At 34.1% G+C, this 20,575-nt stretch overlaps 2 protein-coding genes across 10 annotated transcripts in view; both read right to left on the reverse strand.

Annotated features, from left to right (window-relative positions):
- TTLL5 (Tubulin tyrosine ligase-like 5) overlaps positions 1 to 19,489 on the reverse strand; it is a 29,725-nt gene extending 10,236 nt beyond the window's left edge. For 3 of the 9 annotated variants that reach the window (XM_064695383.1, XM_064695384.1, XM_064695385.1), the window contains exon 1: positions 19,292 to 19,485. In XM_064695383.1, coding sequence (XP_064551453.1) covers positions 19,292 to 19,340 — 49 coding nt within the window. In that variant the 5' untranslated portion in view covers positions 19,341 to 19,485. Of the gene's footprint in view, positions 1 to 19,065; positions 19,169 to 19,291 lie in introns of all 9 variants that reach the window. The other 6 variants (XM_064695387.1, XM_064695386.1, XM_064695381.1 and 3 more) reach the window with 5 other exon arrangements.
- Positions 4,919 to 8,210, reverse strand: LOC135437458 (uncharacterized protein CG7065). Its single transcript, XM_064695379.1, has one exon. It carries the CDS (start codon positions 8,151 to 8,153, stop codon positions 5,202 to 5,204), a length of 2,952 nt encoding a protein of 983 aa, XP_064551449.1. The 5' UTR covers positions 8,154 to 8,210; the 3' UTR covers positions 4,919 to 5,201.
- Positions 19,490 to 20,575: the final 1,086 nt, after the last annotated feature.

Below are 20,575 nucleotides of genomic sequence, written 5' to 3' on the forward strand. Positions count from 1 at the left end.
CATAACTTGCCCCGTTTCCAAGTAATCGATAAAAATCGATATCTAAATACTGTTTTTTTGGCAATTGGGTAAATAATAAGAGCTGGAGTCACCAAAATTGACATGTAGCTTCTAGAATAGTATTATATATCAGTATCTTTCATTTTATACCCATCACCACCTCCCCGCTACCACAAAAATAAATCGAGTAAATAAACCAATTTACATATGCTGCCCACCAATATACTAAGCCACAATTTAAATGCATTTGTGAGAATACACGAATATTTTAAAGTACGATAAGAACTACTGATGAAAATTACATCAAGATCGGGTAAGAAACAGAAAAGAAAATGTGTTTCGGCTGCGCACGTGTTTGCGGCAGCTAGCGCGTTTTCTTTGAATTCTATCAACAGCATTGCAATTGCGATTGTATTGTTTTCTGTGCTGCTATTTCAATTAGTTTTTTTCTCATTAAGACTCAATAATTGGTGTGGCTGTTGGGTAGAGGCGGGGGCAGGTAGTGTGGTCTGCTGCTAGTTCCAGACCTACCGAGGGATATATATATTTTTTTTTTTGGCTGGTATGGCTGTTGAGTAGAGGCGACGGCAGTAGTGCGGTTACTTGCGAGTTCGAACCCTGCCAAGGAAACGTTTTTTTTTTAATTGATCTTTATTACTAAAGCAAACGAGCGCGTAGCGCAAGCAGTATTTCGTGCTGGAAGAAGAGGGTTCAGGGTATCCTCTAGTCGGGAGCTCCCGACTAGAACCTGTTACTTGTTTAGTAATGCTCCCTTTAATTAACAACGGTAAATATGTTTAAGTTGATGTGTATGTACATATGTGTGTATGAGTATCCACGTATTAATAAACATACTATAAGCTCGTATGCATTCTCAAATTACATCAAATAAATAGGTATTTAATTGAAGCATCAGTATTCGATGTTCTTGTTTCATTTAGATATCTCGATGAAATCTTTGGATTTATAAGCTAATTTTTGTTAACGTGTTTTTCCAATAGAGTGTGGATCAGGGAAGAAGCCCAGCCACTGTGTAAAGTGTGCAGCACGCGGCATGTATGCTTCTTTGCATTCTATTTTACTTATTTTTGTTCTTTTTTGTATGTTAGAATGTATATTTTGGTGGTCTAGGTAATTTTTAATTCGAACTTTGTACTTAGTCCCATATCTGGTTCTTCACTCACTAGATTTTCATTAGGATTTTATTTAAATCACAAGTATACCATTCTCTTCTGAGATTAGAAGTATGTCTAGGATCGTTGTCCTGCTGAAAAGTTCAGCGACATATTTTGCTCTGCATATATCAGCAACGTATATTGTGTTTATATACCACGGCCTTCTTTGGGAATAATACATGAAATTCATAATTTTCAATAGAATTAAATTTAGTTTATTATCAAAATGTTACAAATTTTCTATCACCTCTTGGTATACACCAATGAGAATGACTAAACAAGGCCTTGCCATGTCTTAAAACGTTGTTTTCTCCCAGCAATGGACATGCCCAGCGAACAGTCTGGGAGGCTACAACCTCTAACCATAGAACATATAGATGAGATGCTCAAACTAAAAATCAAGACCGATTTTAAGTGTTGGGTTCCACAGCGACTTCGATGCGCTTTCAGAAATCAAATATGTTTTGCTGACCTTTTCCATTTCGCTTCTACTACCGAATTGCTCACTGCTCTCGATTCTCTCATTTGTGTCTAATGGATCGCATAACTGTTTGTGGGTATAACTTAAGGAGTGCCTCTCGCACGTAATAATTTTGTTCTTAATAACTTCCGCATTGGCTTAAAATTGCTTCAGTTCAGCGCCCTGATTGCAACGGTATGCGAGCGCACAAGCAGGAATGCGCATAAAATAAATAAGTAAATACATGAGTGGGTAAGTACAGCTGGAACTCCAGAATTGCTCACTGCTCTCGATTCTCTCATTTGTGTCTAATGGATCGCATAACTGTATGTGGGTATAACTTAGCGAGTGCCTCCCACACGTACTAATTTTGTTCTTAATAACTTCCGCATTGGCTTAAAATTGCTTCAGTTCAGCGCCCTGATTGCAACGGTATGCGAATGCACAAGCGGGAATGCGCATAAAATAAATAAGTAAATACATGAGTGGGTAAGTACAGCTGGAACTCCAGAAGTTCACGTTATTTTGTAAGGGTCCTTTCCTTAATATTTTAATTGGGGATGGGAAATCAATGACCCGATGGGAGGGGCGGGGGATTTTTCGGCCCATCCTGTATATGGCCCTAGCTTGGCGTAGTCAATGAATTCCCTGAAAGAAAATAATTAATTATTGAAAAAGAGGGTTTAGTGGAGAATACTTGGTACAAGCTATTGTAATTTAGACACGAGAAATGAAATTAGGAATAAGCTGCAAATTGAAGTAGACCCCAAAGAATCTAAAAGAATCTATATCGCAGAAAAAGTTTGTTTCCGATAATCGATAACTTGCCCCGTTCCTGATCGAAAAAAAATAGATATCGAAACCCTGGTTTTTGAGCAAATCTCTTAGGTTTTTAGAGCTAGTCACAAAACTTCAGATTAGAAGAATTTCTGTATACATGTTCATTGTTATTGAATTCTATCAAGAGCAATGCAATTGCGATTGTATTGTTTTCTGAACTATGTGCGTATGCTGCTATTTTAATTCGTTTTGTTTTATTAATTACTAACGGGTATAACCCGGCCTTGCCCGTGGTACGTATGTTATTAAATCAATGTTTTCAAAAAGCTTTGAAAATGAAGGTATAGATTTTTTGCGCAAAATGTGAAACACGTCTCGAATAATTTTTCTTATAGATCTCTGGAAATGAATTTGAGCGCGAAACGTCACCCACCAAATCTTTGACCTGTATTTCCACCAAGGATGAATGGATTTTCCTAAAAGTGAAACACCCCTCAAATGAATTTGAACAAGGGATCTTTGAAAATAAGTTTGAGGCCGATCGGATGGTAAACACAAAAGTTACATACAAACGTTTTTCGCGATTTTTCCACACTTGCGGGTGGAATTTCCCGAAACGTGCACCTACATCACATAAGGTAACTACAGTGAAAATTTCAGCTTCCTAGCTCTTACGGTTTGGGCAGTGCGTTGATCACCAATCAGTCAGTCAGTCAGGACAAACTGTTTTATATATAGAGAGGAATAGTTTTTTATTGTATTCTTTTGCAGACTCAGTCAAGTCGTTTGTGCAGAATGGTGCGCAAGACATCGGCACTTAGATCAGAAAAGTCGTTTTGGATTACATTTTTTTAGTATTTTTTTTTTAATTTACGAAAAGGACCCAAAAAAAGTCAACGAGGCAGCCGCTGCAGAGACAAACTCTTGTTTTCTCGACTTCGATTTTTATACGCTGCATCCATTAAAAATTGGTAAAAGGGGTAAAATGTATTTGTGCAAATGCATGTAACAAGCAATATGAAGCATTATCTCCGACCCCATAAAGTCCGTCAGTCTGTCCGTATGTATGGGTGCAGGGATCTCAGAGCTAGAGACTTGAATATAGTTCCTCCTTGTGGCCGCGCAGTACGAGTTTGCCTCCGATACTCGATAACTTTCCCCGTTTCCAACTAATCGATAAAAATCGATATCAAAATCTTGTTTTTTGAGCCAATCACGTAAGTTATAAGAGCTATAGTCACCAAACTTGACACACAGCTTCTAGAATAGAACAGGTAAAGTATCCTCATTATATAGTTATCGCCACCACCCCGCTACCACCACATAGCTATAATTCAATACACTAATAGTCTATAGTACAATAAGATCTACTGTTGAAAATTTCATCAATATAGGTTAAGGAATACAGAAATTATTAAATTAAGTTGTGTTTTGGCTGCCCACGTGGTTGGGGCAGCTAACACAAATTGCTAGAATTTCTGTATACATTTGCACACATTCTTACGCGTTTTAATTGATTTCTATCAACAGCATTGCGACTGGGATTGTATTGTATTCTGTACTGTGTGTATGTGTGGTTATTTGACTTCGTTTTATTCTCGCTAAGGGTGAATTGGTGGAACTATTTTGTTTTTTAATTTAATTTTTATTACTGCTAAAGCAAACGAGCACGTCGCGCGACCTGCATTTGATGCTGGTAGAAGAGGGTTCAGCGTACTCGCGTCTAGAGCCTCTTACTTGTTTGTCTTAACTCTTTTCACCCACTACTATCCGTGTGTAATTGGACGCTGATATTCACACATACCAATATATTTTTCTATATGAATGAGAAATTTCTTTGGTTTATCATTTTCAGCACTTTCAAATCTTTGCGTTATCTTGTAGTTGAAACTATTGGCACTTATGTTAACAACAAACAACTTCCGAGACTCTGGCATGTTTAGAATTATTAAAGTCCGCCTTATATCTGCTAGTGCGAAATAAAACAATTAAGTGGTTTTTATGATAATTATTATTATTACATGAATTTGTTAGCAAAAAAAAAATGTATTTTTCATATATACATTTAAGTATTCAAAGTTTATGGCATTCTATTATCATATTATCACTTTAATAATATATTTTAAACTAGAGGCGTAAATGTTAGGAAAATTTGCAAATGTTCACTTAAAAATAACACTTTTTTTTTAAATTAACACATTAATTTATTGTTTTTTTTTTATATTATAGTTTTACATAACACATTAATTTTATGTACATGGTTAAATATACATTTGGAAACAATAGTTTAAATAAATTGCAATCCATAACATTAAAATAATATGAATATCTAATCTTAAACTCATAGCATTACATCCAGATAGTGTTCCCTCCAGTACTCATATCAGTTGGAATAGACCAATAATTGTTGTCCACATAGAGATGATTGGTTCCTTTTATTTTTAAAAACAAAATTTAAATGAACTATTTATTCTCCGTTGTCAAACTTTTTGCAGTCGTATTGATTGTACTGGGAGTCTTTCACGTTGCTTAGGAATTCAGTTTTTTTTATTATTTTAATATTTATGTTATTTTTGCGATCCATATTTGCAGATAAGTAAATTGCACTAGTGTTCAAATTTTGTTTCACGACAAATAATGTAGATTTCGGCAATTCACTGTAAATATTTTAAATGAAGCCAGCACGATCGTCGTAATAATTTAAATTATACGTTCGTTATACGTTTGAGATATTCTCGTTTATATGTAGAATGAGGTGATTAACGATTAACTAAACTACTAACGGATCAAGTAGACGAGGTCGACTCTCTATGCTTCTTCTTCTCAATCAGAGAATAGACTTGAACAATTTGTTGTAGCTGTTCTTGGTTAATACTTGTTTTTCCTTGAGATATCAATGACGTAGCCAGCTTAGACGCAAGTTCTATTGTATCTACGCGATCTTGTTTTTTTTTTAATTTATTAGTATTCACCCTACTAAGAGAGTTCTGTAAAAATTCAAGATTACCAACATTGACCTCTGTATTGCAGCATTCTAATTCTGTCCGTTTATTTGTTGCAAAAATTAATAATTGTTCGGTATCATTGATTGCCTTTTTTAAAGCACGTTCCTGAACTGGATCCAACATTTTGGAAATTATTAAACCTGTAAACTTTTCCTTTGCCGTTTCTAAGATAGCACAATTTTCACTAGTGAGAAGTAAAATATTGGCTTTATCTGGATGCAGTTTAAAAATTTGCAGTGCTTTAGCCAATAATTCCGTAATGCTAGGGCCCAAGCTTCCCAAATGATCCTCTAAAGCAGTTAATAGTCGAAGCACATGGATAACATTTATGTTGCCTGCACTTTCATTAAATTTTATATTAAATTTATCGCCATTTTCATTGTTTTTAATGGGACCAAAACTGTCAAAGAAATTATCATCAATGTGAACATGATATTTTGAGTTTAATAATTCGTCATTAATCATTGGCAAACATAACCTTTCACGACACTTAATTTTAATGTACTCAACGTCTTGATTATAGAGTTCTTCCAAGCGCGCGTTGAAAAACAGGATCCATTCATTTTGATAATTGTAAGACCGATGGTTTATGCCAGCGGCAATTAGTTCGTCTTTCCGCCGCTTCCAGAATTTTTGCCACTCTTCTTTATAAAGAGGATGTTCTTCAGGATCTGATTTATATAACTCAAACGTTGTATTTAATTTGCGTACACTTTGATCAACCATGTGCCGATAAGCTTGCCAAATGTCACCATCCCTTAATGGGGACAACGATTTACGTTCAATATTCCATTGGGAAATAGATAAAGGAATTGATCGTCTTCGTTTTCGGTCAGAAGAGCTTGATCTCGATCGACTACGTTTAGAAATTCGAGACGTTTGCTTATGACGCAGTGTTTGAGTATTTCTGGTATCTCTTAAAAACATATCAACCATTCGTTTATGAGTTTCATCGTCGACAATTTCTATTCTTTTAACTTCATTCAAATTTACAAGGTTGGCTATTTCATTTTGAGTCATCATTATATTATTAGGGTCGTTGACAGTGTTTAATATGACCTTGTTAAAAACAATGTTACTCTTTGTGATTGGCAATTTGTTTGTAATAGCATTTTCAACTAAGAAATCCACATCTTTGGAATCTATAACATGAGTAAATGCAGGACCTAACACTTCTGATGCATGTCTGCGATTAAGAACGGTTGAAACAATATTTTGCCGATTTTTAGTAAAAGAGTATTCGTAGCAAAGATATGCAGTTTCGCGGCCGTGGTGCTTTTCAATGGCTATTGCCAATTTTTCTAATATTGGAGCTAATATTTTATAAACATGATGCTCCGGTACATGTGAAATATATTGTCTGTACTGCCGAATCGCTGTTGGAAAATGTTTTTCACAAAATTTTAAACGATGATTGTAGCTTAGTATATGATTATGCATTGATAACTCATCGGTAGTAATATTACATAAGCTGCATAAAAATTTTGGAGCTCCATCTTTTAGATTTTTTACAATTTTGATAACGTACTCAACTCCTAAAAGTCCCAAGATTGTAGTTATGTTTGACATAGATTCAAAAGTGGAATTTTGTGAATCGGATAATGATGGGAAATAAATATTACTGTTTTGGATGTTTACCTTTCCCGTTTTAAAATTTTGTGTAATAGTGTCGATTTCATCACATTTATCTTCTTTGTGGATAGAATTCAAAATATCTTTTGAAGCTTTAAATCCAGATAATGTGTGGTCAATTTTATGGTTATTTTCCGTAGTCAGCTTTGAACATATCAATTTTGATATTGGAACACAAGAAATTTTTGTGGTTTTTGATATTGATATTGAAAGTGGATTTATTACAATATTAGATTGGGCAGCAGATTTTATCGCATAGACAGAATCTGTTTTTGTGCTTGGATCCAACTTTTCGTCGTGCTTTTTCTCTGTAACATGTGATTGCAAAATTATGTTGTTCTTTAATTCGCTTTCATATTTATTCTTTATAAAACATGCTGAGGTTTTCAATTTATCACTTCTGCATTTTACAGTGCTATCTTCACATCCGAGTATTTTTTTCCCCCCAGGTTGGTTTATAGTAATCATTTTTTTCTTAGCGCAATCACCTTTTGCTGGAATTGTTTTCTGATCAACAGACGTTATTAATTTTTGCGCCAGCTCTTCGTTCGATACATGATTTATAGTGGCATTCGATGAAATTGTTTTTGTGGCATCAATTCCAGTAGATTTAGCACCAATTACATTGTTGATTGCTGGTTTTAATATTAATTGTTCACGTTCCGTTTTATATTGTATATTTTTTGGCTTAATAGAGGACTCTGATTTATTCTTAAAATCACAGGATTTTTTAATTTTTTCCTTATCTTTCAAGTTCTCAGCAAGGTTTGATTTTGTTATGTTATTTACATTCTTGCATTTTTTTGCAACAATCGTATGCCCTTTATCCGTCGAAAGGTACAATTGCTTAACTGATTCCATTTTACAACAATGTTTCTTTCCACCAAGATGGCTAAATAAATTCTTTTCTCCATATTGAAATACTTTGCAAACCTTACATAAATACATTTTTTTCTGTTGGTCTTCACAAATAACCATAGCTTCCAACGTGTTATCATTTTCACCTCGAAATTCAAGTTTCAACACATCTTTTAAGGACAATTTTGATAACAGCTCTGAAAACTGTGTTTTATCAAAAATTTCTTTATTTGTCGCTGCCATTTCGTTTATAAAGATGTTTTAGCATGAAATAAGCTAGTGTAATATCTGCATATGGTCGACTTTTTAATATAGTTAAATATATATATATATATATATATATATATATATATATATATATATATATTTTTTTTATTTCTTTGATGTTAGTATTAATTTTCGGCTATAATTTCCGCTTTTTTATAGCTATAAAATTGAAGGAAAAATACTTTTATTTAAAAATAAAACAATTAATAAGGAAACACACAGACATATATTATATTTTAATTGGGGTTAATTTTTAAAAGCTTTAGAACAGAACATTATTTTCGCTATCTCAAAAAAAGCACTAGATATTATAGTTTGCTAAAGTGTAGAATAAAGTACATCATTAAATTGGGACAGGTCTTTTCGATTTAATGTTTAATTTTTGAATTCTTTCTGTGTGCAAAATTGATCAACACAGGTCCACTTTTCTGGTTTCAAAAGCGGAATATAGTAGCACATGACTATTGCTTCCAATACAAATTTTACGTGGCACAGCCGACATAAAGTTTACCTCATAAACTGGAAATAAAACTTTGTAGATAGTATTACCTTCTAGCCGGCACTAGATACATTTTATATAAGACTTACCGGGAATGCCTCACCCAGTTCCCGCCCATGGAAAATTTAAATCTAATATTTTGAACAGCGTGTCTATTTGAATATATGTTTAAAGTCCATCGAATAAGGAACAAGAAAATGGCTCCAAAGGTTTTCGCCCATGCTAGTCTTGTGATGAAAATTATTATTAAACCTTTGACCACCTTCATGTGCCATCCAAGAGCGGTGGACCTATCAAAAACACGTATCAAACAAATTTTCCCACTGATCTCTAAAATAAGTTTGAGACGATCCGACACTAAACATAAAAGTGAAATAAATTTTTAAAAAGATTCTTAGATATAAGTTGAAGACCGCAACTTCATTGGCGACTTTTCTACACTTGGGCAACTACAGTGAAAATAATAATCTTTAGTAGAGATTGCCCTACAAGGACAATAAAATATAGTTATGACAAAGTAAAAATTACAATAAATACACATGCTTTTAAAGTGTATTTGATATATTAAATATGTATGATGAAAATAAATGCTAAATCCCATTCGGTTTTGCATACTAATGTAAAATAAGTAAGAGTGCTTTAGTGGGAAGTACCCGATGAGAGCATACCCTGAACCTATTTTACCAAAATTATACGCAGCTCGCGGCAACAGTCTTAAAATTGAACATTTTTTGATTTTTCGGGATAAGGGGCGGAATGCATAAAAAATATAGCGTCAAACTTGTGAGTTAATACTTTTTGAGCAAAACAAAAGGTTCAATATTGAATTTTATTGCTTTGAACGGAACAAGTTGTCAATGACCGGAAACCATTTCGCCCAGCGCGGGCACTAAAAGGGTCTACGTTTAAAATGTCAACTACTAGTTTCTATAGGTTCTGAGATCGATGCGTGTATTCATACATACAGATGGACATGGCTAAATCGACTTGACTCTGACAAGAAATATATTCTCTTTATGATGTCGGATATGCTTCCTTCTGCCTGTTACATATATTTTTACAAACCCAATACAAACTTTTTACACATTTTCAATGGGTTCGGGGCATAGAAATAAAAATCTTTAAATAAACAATTATTTCTTTTTACAATTTTCAATTTGCTTTGAGAATAAAAGTGCGCAGAGAAACTGATGAATGTTGTTGAGATTAAATGATAAGGGATTTTGATGCAAACGAGTCAATTACTATAACAACTAGAAAAAAATATTATCTTCGGTACGCCGAAGATTTAATACCCTTGCAGATATTTGCCTTACGGTTTTGCAGATATGTGAGTAGTGAAGCTCGTAAATGCTGAGTTTGATAAAAATATCTTGGATATCAAAATATGTTGCCATACAAGAACTTAATTTTCGACCGATAACTCCTATGACAGCTATATGGTATAGTGTTCCGATTAAAATACGATTTTAAATATATGTAGGGAGCATAGTGGAACTAATAAATGCCGAGTTTGGTCAAGATATCTTATTAAACAAAAAAGTTGTTCATATAAGAACCTATTCTTCGACCGATCGTCCCTATGACAGCTATATGATATAGTGATCCGATCCAGCTGGTTCCGAAAGAGGGACTTCTGCAAAGTTTCATGACGATAGTTTGCATAGAAACAGACAGACGAACATGGCTATATCGACTCGGCTGTTGATACTGATCAAGAATATATATACTTATCGGAGATGTCTCCTTCTATGCGTTACACATTTCACGACAAAATTATTATACCCTCTGCAAAGGTATAAAAAAAAAACGTTGCCTTAACTTGTCTTTCCTTAACTAGTGCAACGGAAGTCCGAAGGACCGATTTTTTTTTAAAAACCCATCGATGTATATTGAAACAAGAAGAAGGAAGCATCTTCGACAATGTCATCAACCGCCGAATCAATTTAGCTGCCTGTTTGTCCGAGCGTCCGTTTGTAGGACCCAAGCGATTTTAAAGGCTAGAACTCATGTTAAAAATCGATATTTATATAAGGCAAGAAAGGAAGACACAAGCTTGAAAACGCGATTTCCAGGTGTCGGCGAGCAAGCTAGATTTGGAAAAGAAAACTAAATAATAAATGTATTGTGAAATAAAACAACCAATTCAGATATCTAAATACATCCTACAATTATCCGAAAAGGTCTTAAGCACGCCAGAAGAAATAAACAAGAAAACACTAAACTGGGACATGCACTTGTCAGCAACGGAATTAATATAGCTTTTAATCGAAGACTTAAAGGCCCTGTGCATATCAAATAATTTGAAGACAAGCGGCACAAAAAATATTTTAATTTAAAGACTACAGGGCCTCACATGGAAAATTATCGAATCGACGCATTGCTTTTAAAAAATGGCGTAATTTCGTTAGAAAGCAACAATAACGCATAAGAGGCAGACGGCCGCAACAACAACAACAACGTAGACGAGGCAGACGACCGCAGCCACAACGCAGAGCAGGCAGAGGGCCACAACAATAACATCTTAGAGGCAGACGTCCATAACAACGCAGAGCAGGCAGAGGGCCATATAGAGGAGGCAGATGGCAACAAGAAGCAAAACACAAAAGCGAAGAAGACCATTTTACTGGGATTGATTCCGTGCAATTAGAGCATAAACTGAAAAACTTAAGAACACAACAAAACTAGGCAAATAATGCAAAGAACAAAATACAATTAGAAATAGTCGAAGAGTTATTACCAATATTTGAGTGTGACATTAAATTCAACGGTGTGCTTCGATACTAGGTAAGAAAAGCGGCCGACTTTAAGAAAAGGGGTTGATCTTAAAACTAAGTTTTTCAAACCATAAAGAAAGGAGGTTTGCTTCATCAGCTTTATAAAACGGGCATATGTGCGACACACAATTAATTTAAGTAGAAGTTATGTTGGAATTAATGGAAGTAAACTGAAAATATATGGATATGTACAATGTTTTATTTAGTTTTTAATAAAAATATAAAAGTTAAGCTTATGTTGGTTGACAATAAATCTATGGGATTTACGATTATATTAGGCAGATTTCTTGAAAAAAAAAACCAAAATTAAATTCGTTAAACGGTTTAATAGAAAAATCGAAAGTTTATATGTATTATGTAAACTTTAAAAGAAAATTCGAGCTGGTGGGGCTTATTGAAAATGACTACGACATATAGAGCGATAAAGTGTGAAATGGGTTTTGAAATTGAAGATAGCAAAGCGTTTAGCTATGTGCCACGATGATTATCGTACTAGAAAGTGCCAATTGTTCAAAAAATCATAGATGAAGGTGTGGCATTCGGTATTTAACGGCCAACAGGGTCAGTTAAAAAAAAAGACATGCGGGTTTGGGTTGTTTCTAGACTACAGACAACTAAATAATAGGACTAGACTACAAAGGAAAAATATCCAATACCATTAATAGACGAAATTTAAAATGGACGAGTTATTAAAAAAAATCTTTTCTAAATTAGACTTAAACAAGTACGAGGTTCTAGTCGGGTGCTCCCGACTAGGGCTTACCCTAAACCCTCTTATTCCAACACCAAATGCAGCGCGCGCTACGCGTTCGTTTGCATTAGTAATAAAGATCAATTAAAAAAAAAGTTCCCTTGGCAGGGTTTGTACTTTCAACTGGCCGAATTACTTGCTGCTCAACAGCCACACAAGCCCAAAGAACTTCATGCACTTCATGCCGCCGCTTCTACTCAACAGCCACACCAACAATTGAGTCCTAATGAGAAATAACCTAATTAAAATAGCAGCACAGAAAATAATACAATCGCTATTGCAATGCTGTTGATAGAATTCAAAGCAGACGCGCATGATATACATGTGTGTACATGTATACAAAAGTTTTTGAAATTTTCGCGTGCTGCCGCTGATACGAGGAAAGCCAAAACACGTTTACTTTAATCATTTCTGTTAACCGAATTTGATGAAATTTTCTACAGTACATCTTATTGTGCTATAGAATATTTGTGTTTTTTCAAAAAGTAAATTGCATTTTAATTTTGGCTTATAATGGTGGGCAGCATAAATAAGCTTATTTACTTGATTTATAGCTATAAGGTAGTAGTGGGGAGGTGGTGATAGCTATAAAAGGAAAGATACTTGATATATACATATATACTATTTTAAAAGCTACATGTCAAATTTGGTGACTTAAGCTCTTATTATTTACCAAAATTGCTAAAAAAAAAAAAAAAAGATTCCGATATCGATTTTAATCGATTACTTGGAAACGAGGCAAAACCAACAGCTAAAATTTAAAGTCTCCAGCTCTTATAAGTTCTGAGATCCTTGCGTTCATACATACGGACGGACGGACATGGCTAGATCGACTCGGCTGTTGATGCTGATCAAGAATATATACACTTTATGGGGTCGGAGATGCTTCCTTGTGCCTGTTACATACATTTGCACAAAATATGCTGCATTTAAAACGCCCTTAGGGCAATTCGAATATTTATTTTTCACCTTATTTAATAAAGTTTTTGGCGACATTGTAAATGCAGGAAAAGTTGTGGTATATATAGACGATATCATGTTCGCAACAAGAGATCATGAACATATGAATATATTGAAGGATGTATTAAAACTTTTAAAAAAGAACAAACTCGAATTAAGAATGGACAAATGTAGTTTTCTTCAAAAAAAAAAAAGTGAAATATTTGGAATATGTGATTTTAAAAAAAATATGTAAGCCAATGAAAATGGTATTAATGCTATAAACGATTTTCTAATATCTAACAAGGTACGAGAGGTTCAAGGATTTTTGGAGGTGTGCTCTAATTTCCGCAGATTTATCAAAAATTGCCTAGCCACTTCAGGACCTTTCAAAAGTATAAAAAACAAAAACACAAAAAAATATTGTGGGAAACACCGATTATTAGCGATATGACCTAAGAAACGAGACAGAACTACATTACTACATTAAAAGTTTTAACGGATTGTATTGTAATTAAGAACAAAGGTCAGTCAAAAGGATGCATCGTGTTGACACACTGTGTAGATGCAATACCATAATGGGTTTAGACGATAATACGTTTTAAGATAACTGACTTATTTATCAGAGTAAGGAAGACAGGATTATTAATTTGAAATATTAAACTATATGACAAGAGAATTGGAGTCTTACATAAAAAATGTAAAGACAAGTTGATGTTTAATGTACCTGAGTCAATGGCAAAGTTCTTTTTAAATATCGCAACGAAATGGGAAATTGAGGTAAAAATAAAGTAACAGATGTCATCAGTAAAAGTTAGTCGTTCCCAAATATAAGACGGAAAACAGATGACTACATTAAGAATTGTTCAGTGTATCGTATTTACAGCAAACAATTAAGAGCCTCTGCTCGAATTGGCAATTCTCGACTAGGGGATACCCTGAACCCTATTCTTGCAACACCAAACGCAGACTGCGCTACGAGCTCGTTTGCTTAAGCAGTAATACAAATAAGTTTTTAAAAGAAGTTTCCGCAATTGCACGCGAACCCGGAAACAACCCAATTACTTGCCATCGCCCCTACTCGACAGCCATACCAACAATCCATTTTCGATGAAAACAAAAAAGAAATTAGATTTATGTTTATATAATTCAAATGTCTTATTATGAAATGTTTTATTATCCTAAAAAATTGTCGTATTTTCTAAAGAAGACAATTGTTTTAAAGTTGCGTCTTAAATTTGTGAATAGTTCCAATTGATTTCGATATTTGATTTCTAGCTATGTGGTGCAGGCGGGCGGCTGGCTATAACTATAAAATAGATGATTCTTTCTCCATTTTGAATGGGCTTCTTTTCAATTTTGTGGGAATGGATGTAGGTAATCTACCAATATCAATGGGCAGGGATATTGACCAATAGAATATAAGCTAATTTGGCATACGGTATAGGTGAAAATATATTTAAACTTTCAGTCTCTATTTTTGTGGTTTTTCGTGTTCCGGAGACGGAAGGACAGATGGTCATGGCTGGATCGAGTCAGCTCGTTGTCCTGGATAAGAATATATGTACTCAATGGGAGTCGGTGATGTTTCCTTCTGCCTGTTTTTAAATTTGGCCAGAAACATTTCACCAGTTTTCAAGCAAGCCGATATTTTATATGCAGATATCTGCATGCTGATTGTATATATATATATATATATATAGCGCATCGAAACTCGCTGCGCTCTCAATGTATATATATATATATATATGTCGGAGTCTGAGAACTATTCTCCATTATATAAAGTTTCAGAGTGCAGCGAGTTTCGATGCGTTTACTAGGCGTCTCAGGAAGCAACTAACTTCAACGTTCTTCGTTTTCCTTTCGTATCCCATCGAACAGTTCTAAGCAAAGCGACAATAATGTTTCTAGAACAGTCGCAGCATACAAATTGATGTGACATTTTCAATCATTGTGAACTACCAAATATTGTGACATTTCCAATCATTGTGAACTACCCAATATTGTGACATTTCCAATCATTGTGAACTACCAAATATTGTGTGTAGGTGCACGTTACAACAGGGTTTCGGGAAAATCCACCCGCAAGTGTGGAAAAGTCGCGAAAAATGTTTGTATGTAACTTTTTTGTTTACAATCCGATTGGCCTCAAAATTATTTTCAAAGATCTTTGTTCAAATTCATTTGAGGGCAGTTTCACACTTTTAGGAAAATCCATTCCTCCTTGGTGGAAATGGAGGTCAAAAATTTGGTGGGTCACGTTTTGTGTTCAAATTTATTTCCAAAGATCTATAAGAAAAATCATTTGAGACGTGTTTCACATTTTTCGCAAAGTCTAAACTCCTTCGGTGGAAAATGCATTTCAACGATTTTTTTTGGTGAATTTTAAGTTTTGTCCGATTTGCATAAAAGTTGTTTGATTCCCGTCCGATCAGTTTCAAAATCATTTTCAAAGCTTTTTTAAAACATTGATTTTATAACATACGTGCCACGGGCAAGGCCGGGTTATACTCGCTAGTAATTTCATACAACTGCTTACTCGAAAGCAAGTCGCAAAATTTGAAAATGTTTAATTTTTGGTATTTTTTTAGAATTCTTTGACAAGCCGACGATCAATTACCCTTGCAGAAATGTGGCTTAGTTTCTTTTTATTTAAAGTAAAATAGGACCCCACAGTAAACAAAAAATATAGAATATAAACTATAAATATTTCATTTTGGTCATTTAAGTTTTTTATTAAATATAAATAGATCAGATTCTTCTTATCAAAGACCCAAAAGGCACACAATTGAAGAAAAACTCGTTGCCGCGCGACAAACGCCGTTATCTACTTGTGCGCACATCCACACAACACAAACATATGTATGTTTGTAGATCTCAGGGTTTTTTGAGAAACTATGCAGGGAGAAATAGATGCACACAAGGGTGCAAAGCAATGAGTGAGAGCGAGGCACACTCTGCACACGCACACACACATATGTATTTGGGCTGTAAGGATTTAAAACTAACATACATATATTAATAAATAGCATCACCCGCAGCGACGTTGTGCGCCGAGCGATATGCGGCTTCATACTGTACGTTCGGCTTTCGAGTCCGTCGTTAGGATGCCACTCGCAGCAGTCTTACTCTCCCAGGGCATAAAAAAATGGTCGCAGGCACCCTTGGAGTCCCCTCGTTGCGATTTATCGTGTTTCGATTATTCGGCAGTTTGGTATATCTATGCATTGTATGGTTAGTGGTTCTAGGCTAAGGCCTAACATCTGCATTACACATACGTAAGTATACACATACATTACATGTTTTCTTTCTACAAGTGAGTAAAATACCATTAAGTGGAACTTTTTAACACTTACTATAAATCAGCGCGTGCAATTAAAGAATAATATTTGATAAATATGTATAATAATTAAATATTTTTATTAAATTATATTGAGGCTTATGTAAAATTAGTAGAGAAAATCTAAAAGAGGTTAACCGATTAATAAATATTCTCATTATATTGACGCTATATATGTGATTAATATAATAAAATATAACCCCATTGCCGAAAGAGCGAAAACGCTAAAAATAGAATATAGTCTCAGATTGGGCTCTATGAGGGCCGTGCAAGCAATTCTGTTTGTATGTGTGTGAATAAACATACATAACAGCATATTTGAATGTGTTGTTATTGCCTGCAGTGGCTTTTGCTGCCGAAAAAAATTATTTTCTTAGTTTTCTGCGCCATATGTTTGTTGGTTCGGCAGAAAATCAATATCTTTTAAGCCTATTGTAATATTATTTGGCTGGCAGCAGCCAAACCATAAGACCCTCCTTATTTAAATATATATATATTAAAGTCTATATTTTAAAATAATTATTTTAGTCTTGTTGTAATTTAGTCTATGAGGTTCTTATAGTTCGGATATAATAATTTAATTTAATTAAATTATATAAATATTATATATTTTAATATTATATAATAAAGTAGTATGATCTTGTTAGATTTGACTTATATATGGCAGCATAGTTTAAATGGCAAATACCGGGGATGGTCAAGATATTTAAAAAATCAAAAGGTTTTCCTACAAGATCTAAGATCTGATCCGTATATGTACATACATATGTACTGCCTATGAAGTTTCATGACGACAACTTTTACATGGAGAGAATAGTTTGAGAGTTTGTGACGGATATGGCTTTGTCAACTCGGAGTCGGAAATGGTGATGGCTATAAAAAAAAAGACAATTGATTTGGTGATGCTTCCTTCTACCTCTCACATACATTTACACAATGCTACTATACCCTTTTTAACCAATTTTAATGGGTTCAGGGTATAAAAATGTGACCTATTGTTCAAGCGATATTATAAATTAATTCTATTGTTGACCATCTTGCAACGCTATTAGCTAATAGCTGACCTCTAATAGCTATCTCAGCTTACTTTAAATCATAGATATTTGTCAATTAGAACAGTCCCAAGCAGAGGTCGAAAAAAAATTAATTCTTTTATTTTGAATGTGTTTCTCACTAAGATATACGGTGCACTCGATCGTGTTTATATATTTTCTCTGAATATTTGTGTTGATCGTTTTATATTAAACGAAAAAATAAAAGTTTACCGAAAACACTTTAAAGGTTACATATGTTCAAAGTGTCTAATTAGAACTGTAAAGTACAACACAAAAATTAAGTGGATGTGCATGAGTGGTATTTGTTTCACTTAATTAAATATTAAATATAATAAATAATTACATTTATATTGAGCGAGCATAAGAACATAAAAACCTTCCTAAAAAATAAATCACTTTTAGAACACTTTTAAGTGGAGTGAGTTATTTTCGACCTCTGCTCCTATATAATATGTAAGTGAAATCAAACATGACATTCGAAAACAAAAATAAACGACTGTATCTCCCTGCAAAATAATTTTGTATTTTTTTTTTTGTCAAGGCTGCCCTTGGTTTTTAAGTCACCCCGATAGAGTAAAAAGGAATCATTAAGATCATGATTGGGTCAAAAGTGATTTGGAAAATAATTACAACCAATAATGACTATCAGAAGGGGGCTGCATTAGGCCAACTAACAAATCTAGGCGTAAGCCACTCATATTTCGTCAGGGTGATGGACAGAGCAGTTTATTTGAACTTATTAATGGATCAAATATCCAAATATATATCTGAACATTTAACACAATATCGATCCAAAACATATGACTACCGATGTTAAAATGCGGCCAGCATATAACACCGCATATATTTTTTCAGATCACCCCCAATTTCCAGATCAAACCCCAATTGCACATTTATGGGAAGAAAATAGAACCAAGATAAAAACGGTTTTACTGGAAATATGGCAAAATGGAAATATGGCAAAACGCCAGATATTGTTTAATCCATGCCAAATGCTTTCAGAATGGTATAGAACTGTTATACCCAAAAAATATTTTCTAAGTTAAAGAAATATTTTTTATTGATAATTATGTGTACCAGTACATTTGTGCGACATTAAAAAAATGAAATAAAACTTTTATTATGAGAAGTTAAAAATCGTTAACGGAGTTTGATTGTAAGTTAATAGTTTTATATCGCAAAAATACTTCAAATAGTTTTATATTCAAGACGGTCGCAATATAAATACAGAACTGTTCGCTGTTCCAAACTTGCATATGAACATACATTAGTGTGGGTCAGTATGTATGGATGTGTACATGATTAAATGATATTGAATGTACATATACCCCGTGTATATTGTATAAATTAAATTAAATGTCGCTCAGCATTGTAGAAAATTGACTGGATGAAATAAAGCATGATTTCACACAAAATATGTATATTGATTTTATATGATTATAAATGTGCATAAAATATGAAGGTTTATAATTATTTTATCACTATAATTCAAAATGGTTCACTATAAAAACCATAATGCTAACTTACCGGTGTTCTTAGAAAATCTGAGTGGACCTTAAATGCACACAGTTAGCAAATCCCAGGAACTTTTGACGGAGAGATAGACAATTTATGATCCTAAGGTAGAGTTCTTAATAATATAAATTAAGAATATAATATGATCAAAATTGTATCTGTGTATATTAATACACATAAAAATATTAATCTACATAAGACAATGCATTTATCCGAATATTTCTACATGGATACGTACTTAAAATTGTATCCCATTGAGTTTTAACAATCAAATAATGCAGTACCATTCACGCAATTCCTAAGTTTATATTACAATTTCCACAGAGATTTTCAAAAACTTAAATTTGTTATGCACTAGTACGAAGACACTGAAAATTTCGATGACAACGAAAGGGGTTATATAGATGTGTTTCACATAGGTTGCCAGTGGTGCACATAATAATTACAAATGAAAATTTACCGATAGGTTAGTCAATATTATTAATGTATTTATCTACCGATATTTCCCTCATCGATATAGGACACAACGCCTTTTCTCACTTGTTGAAACATTATAGTTAATTCATACTGAGCAACATTTAACATCTTACATCTTCTGTCAAGATGTTGAGTGAGGGTTTGCCGTTTCAACATCTTCTCATTTATTTCAATATCTCTGAGAGATGCTCCTATCCTACATATTTAGCCCTTAGTTTTTATTACATCCCTAAAAAAAATGCCATTCATTACGAAAAACATGAAGATGTCAGAGCAGATGAAGCAATCCGGGTTCACTGGAGGAATGGACTGATATCCGATCCAAATTGGATAACCTCATGAAGAAAAATGAGTAAGTAAGATTTTGCGTTGAAGGGGAAAATAGATCAATTTATAATTCGCCATCTATTTGGGTCCATTTTATAAAAATTGACCAGATATTGGGTATATTTAGCAGATATTACCGAAAATTACATGAAAACAGGAACACCAGCAAGCGCAAAAAAGCACGTGAATGAAATAGAGTCTAGAACTGCAAATATTCAGGCACAACTGATGAAATTGTTGCATTTGACTTTATCGGCAGCGTCGATATTCCATTTTGTTTTGATTGCGTTCGGTATTATCGGCCACACCGATATCTTTTTGTCATATGGTCAGAGTATTGAAGAATGGCAACGTCCGGCTTGTGATCCACTGCGCTGTGAGGGGAAACGCAATAGAACGATCGTGATTGCGCACCCGATTCGCTCATAGAGAGATTAAGAGGAGACCGGATCGCATGCCCTTGGCTTTCAACTGGGCCGTTGACCCTAGAGTGCAGCTGTGCATATGGGCAGCAACAATGCCCACCTCGTATATTTATGCGTTTGCCTAAATTCGGCACCGATGATGTTGCTGCCCAAAGGTACAGCTGGTAGTTCGCCTCAGTGGTTAACGGCAGGCGTGTTGTGCGTAAATGCACCATTTAAACAAAATTTCAAGAAAATATCATTGGATCATGCCGAAAGAAATAACAGGCATTTTTAAGAAATTAATTGTTTGC

This window comes from Drosophila montana, unplaced genomic scaffold (assembly GCF_035044405.1).
Source record: "Drosophila montana isolate Dmon_TW-CO22-7 unplaced genomic scaffold, ASM3504440v1 contig_3780_1, whole genome shotgun sequence".
Taxonomy (NCBI): domain Eukaryota; kingdom Metazoa; phylum Arthropoda; class Insecta; order Diptera; family Drosophilidae; genus Drosophila; species Drosophila montana.

What these genes read in the sequence shown, in the direction of transcription:
- LOC135437458 (XM_064695379.1), bottom strand. Translation starts at nt 8,153, where the DNA reads ATGGCAGCGACAAATAAAGAAATTTTTGATAAAACACAGTTTTCAGAG.